At 33.7% G+C, this 11,489-nt stretch overlaps 2 protein-coding genes across 3 annotated transcripts in view; both read right to left on the bottom strand.

Annotated features, from left to right (window-relative positions):
- The window catches only part of slc16a8 (solute carrier family 16 member 8), a 6,906-nt gene extending 976 nt beyond the window's left edge, over positions 1 to 5,930 (bottom strand). Inside the window, exons 1-4 of one of the 2 annotated variants that reach the window (XM_087275132.1) lie at positions 5,643 to 5,930; positions 3,343 to 3,570; positions 3,102 to 3,245; positions 1 to 327 (exon numbers count right to left, since the gene is read on the bottom strand). The exon at positions 1 to 327 is cut by the window's left edge and continues 498 nt beyond it. In XM_087275132.1, coding sequence (XP_087131258.1) covers positions 1 to 327; positions 3,102 to 3,245; positions 3,343 to 3,559 — 688 coding nt within the window. In that variant the 5' untranslated portion in view covers positions 3,560 to 3,570; positions 5,643 to 5,930. 2 annotated transcript variants of the gene reach the window in all.
- A 1,745-nt stretch (positions 5,931 to 7,675) lies between these two features.
- On the bottom strand, positions 7,676 to 9,227 carry cby1 (chibby 1, beta catenin antagonist). Its single transcript, NM_001003838.1, is given in 5 exon segments — positions 7,676 to 7,769; positions 7,881 to 7,993; positions 8,076 to 8,181; positions 8,836 to 8,941; positions 9,052 to 9,227. Coding segments are annotated over 4 exon segments (378 nt in total). The 5' UTR covers positions 8,914 to 8,941; positions 9,052 to 9,227; the 3' UTR covers positions 7,676 to 7,688.
- Positions 9,228 to 11,489: the final 2,262 nt, after the last annotated feature.

The following is an 11,489-nucleotide window of genomic DNA, read 5'->3' as shown; positions in this document are numbered from 1 at the left end:
CGTTATTTTTTTCACAAACTATATTCTCCTGTCCAGCCTCAGGAGGCAGCATTTCCTTCAGCTCTTGATTACAGGCTTTCCTTTCTTTAAGTTTAAGGGGTCTCATAACAGCACCACATGTGCAGCAGTTGAGCAGAAGACCACCGGTAATGAGAAAGCCTCCTCTCCATCCATACTGATCGAGCAGTAATTGTCCTAGCGGAGACAGGGCTGACAGAAATACGGGGCTTCCAGCTGCCGCCAGTCCATTGGCAAGTGGTCTGCGCTTGTCAAAATAAGCCCCCAGCATAATCAGTGATGGTTGGAAGTTCAATGCCAGTCCAAGACCTTTAAAGAGACACATTATTTAAAAAAAAAACAGAAGCAAAGACACTGACATCGACAACTTAATGAGGTAAGGATGTGCAATGACATGACTTTCAATCTAGATTTTGGACTCACAATGATTATGAAAAAACATTAATCGAGATAAAATGATTATTGCATCATATCTTACACCTTTTCTTGTATCATTTAATGTGACTTTTGCATCATGGGACGTGCTTGATTTTTGTAAAAGTGTATTTGATGCATTCATGTTTTTAAAAGCACAAAGAGCCAATTTTATCTGGATGCAGCCTTTATGATGCAAGCTGAGATTGCATCACTCAGCGATACAATGTCAGACACAATGCAGTGTGTGCATGCTCTCAGCCTCGGAAATGAGCAGAACACACACATGTAAAGTCATATTTGAGCTTAAGGTGTGTGTCTAAATGGGCAAATACATTTAAGTGTATCGAAAGTGGTTATTCTTAGTGATTATTCACATAAATTCTGTTTGTTTTGTAAAAAATTAATATAAAAAGTTGACAACAAAAAGGCATGTGTAGCCTAAATTGGAACCATGGTCTTAAAGTGACAGCAGCTGTGCTTATTATGATTAATCAAACTACACAAGGACAAAGACAAAATCAATCACTGCTTTTGTAGCTTTAATAAAAAACAGATCAAGTTTAATTCTTACAGCAAGGATGCTTAAAGCACAGTTTGTTCTATTTGTATATTTTATTCTTTAATTTTGAGGACTTTTTTTTTTTACTATTTTGGTATTTAACTTTTTTCGTTGGCATTGGGAATTGTGAAATTTCATGATATTTGAAGTGTATAGGTGTAATCACAACCTTATTTACAGGGGAAAAAAAACTAAATATGAATCAAAACAACTTTTTGATCATATGACAAGCTCATAATCAGTTTAAATCATTGCGATTATGATTTTCCATAATTGAGCAGACCTATGATGAGGTGATAGGGACAAACTAGTAAGAGCTATACAAGTAAACCTCAATAGGCACACTATCTCATGACACCACTGACTGCAGTATTTAGCATTCTTGTTAAAATGCTTGCCTCCCATCCTGTCAGATAAAAAGTATTATATTGGTCTAGTGATCTGGATCGGCGCAAGGTCAGGAGCCTGATTCTTGTTAGAGCACCCTCCTCCCTTTTAACATGCTTGCCTCTCATGTTGTCAGATGTGAAGTGTTATTGGTGCCATGACCTGAATGGGAGTAAGCTTCAGTGGAATGAGTGTAATAGAAGTCAGTTAATATAAGTGCAGGTTAAGCTAACTCCTCTGGCTTAAAATGAGCATAAGCAATTGATTTTAGAGGCTGCAGTCTTTACCATGATTGTTAGCACACCTTCATCTCTTTTTAATATGCTTTCATGTCATGCTGTCAGATGAGAAATATTACATTCAGGGATGGGCATTATTTAAGATACATGTATTTCAAGTGCGTATTTCAAATCTAAAATAGCATTTTGTAATTATATTTTAATAGGGTTCATAAAAACCGCTGAATATTTTGTATCAAAATACTGTCCTGTATTTTTCTATTTTAAAATACTGTAAATACTTTGTAAGAAGTTTACAGTACATGATGGCATCATTAAAATGTGGCCTCAGATTGATGAGGCCAGATCAGATACTAAGTTATTTGCCTAGGCTTGAGATTAAGAAGGTGGTCAATGCTTAGAGTATGGATGGAAATTACGCACACATAAAGAAAATAACAGACAAAAGGAATGGAAATGTTTGGGAACAAGTCCACAGTCATTGAATACAGTATACTGCACAATGCCAGTAGTATGTAATGAGTATGAAGTACAATTTGGCATCAGCATCTTTGCTCAAGAAATTAGATGGAATAAAATATCAGTCCTTAAGAACAGGATGAGGACCCTTCAGCACATAATCATTCTCAGTCTCAATGCATTTAGCCATGTAGACATGATCAAGACGATCTCCTGTGCTTCAAACAGAGCATCATAATGGGGAAGAAAGGTGATTAAAGTGACTTTGAATGTGGCAAGGTTGCTGGTGCCAGATGGGCTGGTCTGAGTATTTCAGAAACTGCGGTACTACTGGGATTTTTTACCCAGAACCATCTCTTGGGTTTACAGTGAATGGTCCAAAAAAGAGAAAATATCCAGTGAGTGGTAGTTCTGGGGCGCAAATGCCTTGCTGATGCCAGAGGTCAGAGGAGAATGGCCAGCTAAGAACAGGAAACTGAGGCTACAATTCACACAGGTTCATCAAAATTGGGCAATAGAAGATTGGAAAAATGATCTGATGGAACGGGAGATTAGGATCATGTATGTACAGCTGACAAATCTGCAGCAACTGCATGACGCTATCATGTAAATATGGACCAAACTCTCTGAGGAATATTTCCGGTACCTTGTTGAATCTATGCCACAAAGAATTAAGGCATTTCTGAAAGCAAAGGGGGTTTAACCTGGTACTAGTAGGGTGTACCTAATAAAATGGCCCATGAGTGCAAAATAAAATTACTTATTTATTATTAAACCCATTAAATTTAAGAACCTGTTTCAAATACTATACCCAAAAAAGGTTGTAACAGTGTGTTATTGTCATTCACACATTTATGCAGAAATTAAACAATTATTTTGAGCTGAGCATATAAACAAACTGGCTAAACGAACAATTCAATGACTTACTAGACAGTAATACGTTATGTTATTGAAATACAAAGACTCAACAATCAGTTTGAGACCTGGAACTGATAATCAAATAATAAATATCTTTAGGTTACCTGTGATGACACCCGCAGTGATGTAAAGATGGATAATGCTGGTAGCAAAAGATGCACTTATCATCCCAAGTGAGGCCAATAATCCTCCAACCAACATGACTGGACGGCATCCAAACTTATTGACCATGATGCTGGAAATGGGACCTGAGTTAAATCCAATATATGAATATACCATTAGAAATTGTCAGAAGATGTCAGAAGACTTCTGACATATGAAAACAATAAATTTACATTATCTTACCTGAACCGTAGAGCATAGCCAATATTATTGATGAAATCCAGGCTGTGTCTTTATATCCACAGCCAAAGTCATGCATCAGTTCTTTGAAATAAACACTTATAGCTTTTGGGAAGGCATATGAGAAGCCAGTGATGACAAAACCTCCTAAAAGAACAACCCAGCCCCATCCGCCATCTGGGGCACCTGCCGTCTCTCGATCTTCTACAATACCTCCCATAGCTGCTCAGACTTCCAAAAGAGACACAAAAACGCTTCAGTATTAGCTTAGATTACAGATTAGAGTCTAGAAATCTTTTCAGAATAAAGATGTAAACCGTTTCTATATAGTTGATGCACTACGGAACATGTGCTGCTGTTCTTGCACCTGTGCCACATTACAGAGGAAGTTTTATGCACACACGCCACGTTTCTATTTACCCACAGGAAGTACAGTCATATTTCTACTTATGACACTCATGATTTATATATAGTATAGATCAGCAAGCATCTCAATCTACATTCACGGTAAAGTTATTGACTGAATTAATTGAACTGAATGAGTCCTCACTTTCTGGTTAAACCACTCATTTTTGTTTGTATGATTTTTGCAAGTAGAGAAAATACATCTCATGCTCAATTTAATATATATTTAATGGTGTAAAATGATTTGTATAATGATTATAATAATAATATATTATTATTATTTTTATTTTTTTTTTGCTTTTTAGCACTAAAGAATAGTTTTAACAGGTTTAGAAAATGTTTTTGTTTTCTTTTGTACATTATTATTTGGTGAAAAAATAGGAGTATTTCTTGTGCTCATATGAATTTAATAAAGATTTTAAAAAGTTACTATTACTGACATTTTAAGAACACATTATGGTTTAGTTCTACTATCTGTTTACCAAGAAATAGTTCACTAACAAGGTCAAATCAGAATCAAACTTCTTGGCATCTCTAAGCCAGTATTTTCCAACCTTGTTCCTAAATACACACCAACAGTACACATTTTACAACCTCTCCCTAATCAAATACACCTGAATCAACTCATCAGAACATCATCAGAAAATTAAAAGAGACTCTAAAAGCTGAACTTAACGGGTCAGATAAGGGAGACATCTAAAATATATATTGTTGGTGTGCCTTCAGGAACAGGGTTGGGAAACACTGCCCTACACTGAAAAAAATTATTCAGAGATGACTCCTTGGATTTACTAAATTTTTTTACGTAAGGTGGTTGTAAACAATTTATTTGTGTGGAATTTAAACAAAAAAATTATGTTGAACATTTTTAAACTTAATTTGTTTGTTTAAATTCAACACAAATAAATTGTTTGCAACAGTTCTGCATGCAACACTTTTTTCAGTGTAAGCAACACAAAGGTGTCAGAGATGTAGCATTTTGGCATTCACCTCAAATGAACTTTACAAAACTGACTTTATACATAAAACACATCTTCATTTAAGTAAAATTATGTTTTGTTTAACTTTTGTGAAAACAAAATGTGGGTGAAATAATGTTCCATTGTCTTTTAGCTTACAATATGTTTATGGAGAAATGTAAAAAAATATATATTCTGACCTTACTGAAATGTATAAAAGAAAGCAAATATTAAAGGATTACACTTTTATCAATATGCTTGCAAACTTTTAAAATGGCATGTTTACCTTTTGAACGTTATTGTAATTGTCTGCTACTTTAAAATGGGTTGATGATCTAACATAAAAGTCATCATTATTTTTACTGTGTTTCACAGAGGCAACCCAGTGGCGCAGTAGGTAGTGCTGTCGCCTCACAGCAAGAAGGTTGCTGGTTCAAGTCTCAACTGGGTCGGTTGGTGTTTGTGTGAGGAGTTTGCATGTTCTCCCTTCGTTTGCGTGGGTTTCCTCCGGTTTCCCCCACAAATCAATGACATGCGGTACAGGTGAATTGGGTTTGCTAAATTGTCTGTAGTGTATGAGTGTGAGTGAGTGAGTGAGTGTGTGTTTATGGGTGTTTCCCAGAGATGGGTTGTGGCTGGAAGGGCATCCGCTGCGTAAAACATATGCTGGATATGTTCGCAGTTCATTCCTCTGTGGCGACCCCGGATTAATAAAGGGATTAAGCCGAAAAGCAAATGAATGAATGTTTCACAGAATCATATTTTGAAATGAAAATGTTTTGTGTGATTTTACAGACTTTAAATGTAACATCTGCATATGGCAATTATTAAAATAATCCCTAACCCTGGAAGATTAAAAATCCAGATATGGATAAAATAGCTTGTGAACGATTATTAGACTGTTTTTAAGCAACTCAGAATACAAGTAAAAAGTCTTACCTTATATATCTCTCAAAATCTCTTCAAGTAGTTGTAAACCCATTAATTAACATCATGGATTTAATATAGATAAACAAGTCTTGTGTCATCAAGCGAGCCACATACATATGAATTACTTTTAAGAATAATCTGCAAAATAAACCTTCTGGTGCACCGCCTTCTTTTTCCCAAACTTCCTACTAATAAGCTGTAATGCCCGACAAGGCTCTTACTCATGGGAAATGAGGTAAAATTCCCGGACAGTGGAATTATTTGTTTTAATTGAACTCTTGTTTGGCTGTTTTTCGAACATTAATACAGTCATTTGCCCAGTGTATTTTCAATCTAAAAACAACACAGAGTCATTACAAAGATTTAAGCAGCTTTGTGCTTTAGTGAAAATGAAATGAGGTTAAATAAGTCCTTCTGTGAGTGTGTGTAGAAAACAATTGTGTTTTATTTTTTAAAATGACACTAGAGAATAAATTCAGTACAACAATTATTCAGATATTCTTTTAATTGTTTTAAAAATGAAGAAAGAAAAAACATGAGTAGTGTTACATAACATTAGGCATGTAGTACGTGCTTCACACTCCATATGAAAATCCTCTTAAATCAGCATGTACATGTTTAAACCTTTACAGCTTTTGGATAATCTTATGAAACCGAAGAAAGAGTGTATTTGTTTTTCTGTGATTTGAATACACGTTCAGAACTACACATGCAGAGTTACAGGTTATTGTATTCAAACACAAAGAGTGAGAATTTTCTGCTTTTTATGTGATCTGAAATCATTTGATTGAAATCAGCAGCATGTTTTATGAAAGATTTAGCTTTGGGGGGAGTCACTTTAAAACACAATACAAACAACTTTTAATGAAAAAAAAAAGTATGCATAAAGATGCCTTTATATGAACCTAGTTTTTATTATTTATGAGTCAAAGACATTTGAGTGTCATCAAATTAAATTCACTTAAGTGATTTTATGTTCATAGAAATCATATAAATGCAAGCAAATTATTTTAAAGTTTTAAATATTTATAAAATAATATTTATAAATATTTATCAATATTTGTGAGAACAAAGCGTCAAAATATGGACAAAATATTGTTAAATAATTGTTAGCTGAATAATCATTCAGTTATGTACGAAAGCATACTTATTCAGACCTGTAGTTATTAAAATATATAAAAGAACAGACGTGATTGAGCATATTATTGTATTTTAAATGATGAAATGTTTCTTTTTAATAATAGGTAATGGCTTGACGAATATAGCTACAAAGTAAAAAAGATTTCAATTAAATATAATTCATATTTTGGGGCAGCACTGGTATGTTTAAAAAGTATTTTGATTTTGCATAATAATGATTCTAGTTGTAAATACGCTGGACAAGATTGTCCTGTATTTATAAATCAATTTTGCACTATTGTGTTTATGATTTTTGGTATGAATGTAAAAAAAAACAAAGATTCTTTTTGAAATGGAGCACCTTTTAAGGTAATATAAAAAAAATCAAAACAAATTTTATACACTATTGGTCAAAAGTTTGAGGTCGGTCGGGTTTTTAAATGTTTTAAAATAAGCTTCTCTTGCTCACCAAGGGTGCATTTATTTTATCAACAGTACAGTACAATTTGTAAAATTGTGAAATGTTATTGCACTATAAAATAAGTGTCCAAAAGTAGTTTATATTTTTATTTAATTATTTATTCCAGTGATTTAATGATGAATTTTCAGCTTTATTACTCCGGTCTTCAGAGTCACATGATCCTTCAGACATTACTTATTATTGTTGTTATTAATAATATTATTATTAATGGTAATAGTAATAAAAGCAATAATCACTGGAGTATAGATTTCATTTAAAACTTCATACAATAAGAAAGCAGTTATTTCAAATGTAATAAATATTTAACAATTTAAAACTGACCCCAAACTTTTGACCGGTTATGCATATCCTTAAAAAACTTTTCTTCATTGACTCCTAACATAACTGCCAATAAAAATAGCAAATGAAATGTAAAAAAGCTAAATATACAAAGTAATATAAAAGGTGTCCTCCCTTTATTTCTTTCTCCTAGAACTGCTCTTCATATCTTCAAGCTCCTTCTGTACTAGATGTGTTTCTGCTGTCGATTCTGAAAGCTGGAAAGGATGAATAACAATCCATCAAATTTGACACCACATAATTATAAAGAATATTGTTATGTTTTCAAGATGTGGCAGCTTTCGAAATGAAAATCCTTTAACTCTCACCATATCAAGAAGAACTTCAATCTTCAGCCTGAGCAGATTATTCTCCTCCTCTAACTGTAGATTCCTCTTCTTCAGTCGCTGAACTTCTTTTCCTGACACATTTCCACCTGATTCTGAGGTGTTGACAAATTTATTTATTACGGCTAATTGTCATTATTTGTATTGGGGGTACTGTTGTAGCATGCAAGGCCATACCTGAAATCCACTGTCCGTCTTCGAATTTGAGGCTCTGACCACCAATGTTCATCACAGGAGATCCATATTCCAGACCCAATTCAATCTCACGGGTCGACCGATCCAACTTTCAAAATAACATACAATGGATACAAATTTTTAATTTCAGTCATTATATGATACAATGATATATGATGATTATATGAAATTTTAGTATAGGATACTGTATGGATAATGCTAACGTTAAGTGAGTTTGTGGTTACAGTACTCAGCAATTTATGAGTATACTCCCCACAAATCTTTCATTTAAATTGATATTTCTATAGGATGTTCAAAAATTAGTAGTACAAATTTATATGTTAGGGGAAAATATAGAAATAATAAAAATAGCAAAAAAAATGAAAAAATCAAGAGAAACAAAAAAATATAGACATATTTATATATACATACAATATTTACATATATATTTTGTTGAAATGTAGTTTGTATTTTTTCATGAATTTATTGTATTATCTTTACATTTTTAAAGATGTTCTGTGACTAAAATATAATTTGAATAAATATATCTGTTTGGTAAATTTGTTTTGTTAAAATGCCTCAATATATATATATTGCTCATATTCACTGAAAATTTGATTTTTTTTTTTTCAATTTTAAAATGGGATGTAAGCACTGTACTATTGTTTCCTACAACAACCACAGTTTTTTTCCTTTTTTGCAGTTAAAACATGGTCAATTTTTCATAGGGATATTGGTTTAATTAACAGAAACGTGTACTTACTGTATGTAGATTGGAAAGCGATGCAGACTTTCGAGGTGGGGTTTTCTTGGGACTGAAAATATTGCCAAAGAGGGGCATTTTGAAGTAGATAGTCTGACTTCTTAACCTGCATCAATACAAGCATAAATCGACAACATTTTACAACGTGGTAGTGTTCGAGTTCGGCTTTGATTACAGTCAACTAAAGTTGAACATCTTGATCTCAAAGTGACTCACCAAACGTGGAGGTGAGACTACCGTTAGCTTCGAGATTCGCGCTAACTTACTAGTAACTTACATGCACGTTATTAACACATAGTATTCAATTTATTGATGGAGTGAAACTGCTTTTATAAAACAAACGCATTTTCCTCACGACAGCTTCTTGGATGCTCCTGAAACCATAAGAGACATGTGTAAACAAACGGCTAATTCCGGGGGGAGCCTAGCAACGCCGGAAGTTAATATTTGTTAGATAAAAGTACCCTTTCAAAAATATCCAACGCCTACTAAAATTCTGAGGCGTTTTCACTGGATCCAGAGGTTACATTCATAGATTACACTGATCTTAAAGATTTTCTGGTGAGCTAAGGGATTCGTGAGAATATAAGGACAAAAAACATATCTAATTTGAAATGTATACATTATTTCATTATATATCTTGATATATATATATATATATATATATATATATATATATATATATATATATATATATATATATATATATATATATATATATATATATATATATATATATATATATACATACATATATATATATAGAGAGAGAGAGAGAGAGAGAGACGTTTTTCCCTTTTGTATCGAAATACCTCAAACAGTTTAGTCTGAAAAAGAGCCAAAATAAAAAAAAGTGATGTGATGAAAAGTGATGATCCAAAACAAATTAAAATAAAAGCAATTTAAAAATTATCGCCATTCTCTATTTGTCTCTAATTCTCTAATTGTCTGATTGTCAGACACTATGTCAGAGTCTACCTCAACTATTTTATAAAGAATCCTCTCTGCTTCAGTTCTGCCTTCTACAACATGCAGTCATTATCAATCATATGCCTGGTGTCCACTAAAGTGGACACTTAAAAAAGGAGGATATTTTGAAACACAAACAAGTTAACAGCTTTGAAAGCTAAATGTATTGTTCCTGACACTTCAATAAACAAATATATATGTAATAATAATAGTAAAAAAAATGTAAAAAGCTAAATATTACATACCTCTCTTCTTCCCATAAAATGACTCATTCATCAAACTCAAACATCTTAACATGCAGTAATCCAATAATTATTAAATAAGATTCAAATGAATATATTATACAAAAAAGGGCTTAAAATAAATATAAGAATAGCGTTGGACAAATGTCTGTTAATTGAATTTAATCAAATCACTTTTATTGTAACATCATGTGCAGCAGCACGTGTGTTATGCCTATGAAGAGTGAAAAGCTTAGATAGATTATAGAATGTAATAATGTAACAGTAGGAACAAAGACTTCACAGTAAAAACTGCTTCTTTATATTAGAAACTTTGGGATGACATGTTGGCTTAGTGGTTAGCACTGTTACCTCTCTGCAAGAAGGTTAATGGCTCGAGTCCCGGCTGGGTCTGTTAATATTTCTGTGTGGAGTTTGCATGTTCTCATCGTGCTCATGTGGATTTCCTCCGGGTGCTCTAGTTTTCCCAACAAGTCCAAAAACATGGTATGGGTGAATTGGGAAACCTATTGTTTGTAGTGTATGCGTGTGAATGAGTGCGTAGGATGTTTCCCAGTGATGGGTTGCAGCTGGAAGGGCATCCGCCTTGTAAAACATATACTGGATTTGTTGGCATTTCATTCCGCTGTGGCGACCCCACATTATTAAAGGGACTAAGCTGAAAAGAAAATGAATGGATGTGTGTGTGAGTGTGTATGGGTGTTTCCCGGTACTGGGTTTAAGCTGGAAGGGCATCCGCTGTGTTGACCCTTGATTAATAAAGTCGAAGAAAATGTATGAATGAATTAGAAGCTATTTAGATGCCTTTTACCGGATTTTTACATCACTCAATTATGATCATATTTGGGAGGAATGTGACTTCTAAAAGATTTGAAACCAATGAGCTAGATGTCTTACACATTCACTCTCTCTACATTTTCATTTCTTACACTGATTACTTTATTTTTTTATAACGAGGTTAAATTCATTTTGAATAGCCTACTTTTATGACATCCTAAATGAGCACTGAAGTGTGAATGATAGTACTAAAGTTGACCACTGAGGCCCTGTTGTACTTTTACAACAGACAATTAAAAATATTTAACTCTATTCTTTCCTCAAACGGGCGACATGGTGGCTCAGTGCAAACTGTCGCCCCAGAGCAAGAGGGTTGCTGGTTCAAATCCCGGCTGGGTCAGTCGGCCTTTCTGTGTGGAGTTTGCATGTTCTCCTTGTGTTCGGATGGGTTTCCTCTGGCTCCAGTTTCCCCCAGTCCAAACATATGCGCTATAGGTGAATTGAATAAACCAAATTGTAAACTATAGTGTATGTAAGTGAATGATGTGTATTGATGTTTCTCAGTACTGGGTTGCAGCTGGAAGGGCGTCCACTGTGTAAAACATATGCTGGATAAGTGGCGGTTCCTTCCACTGTGACGACCCCTAATGAATAAAGGGACTAAAC

Source organism: Danio rerio, chromosome 12, assembly GCF_052040795.2.
Source record: "Danio rerio strain M-AB ecotype USA chromosome 12, GRCz13ab, whole genome shotgun sequence".
Lineage (NCBI taxonomy): Eukaryota > Metazoa > Chordata > Actinopteri > Cypriniformes > Danionidae > Danio > Danio rerio.
Note: the sequence above shows the minus strand (reverse complement) of the source record. Positions and strands in the feature narration are given on the sequence as shown.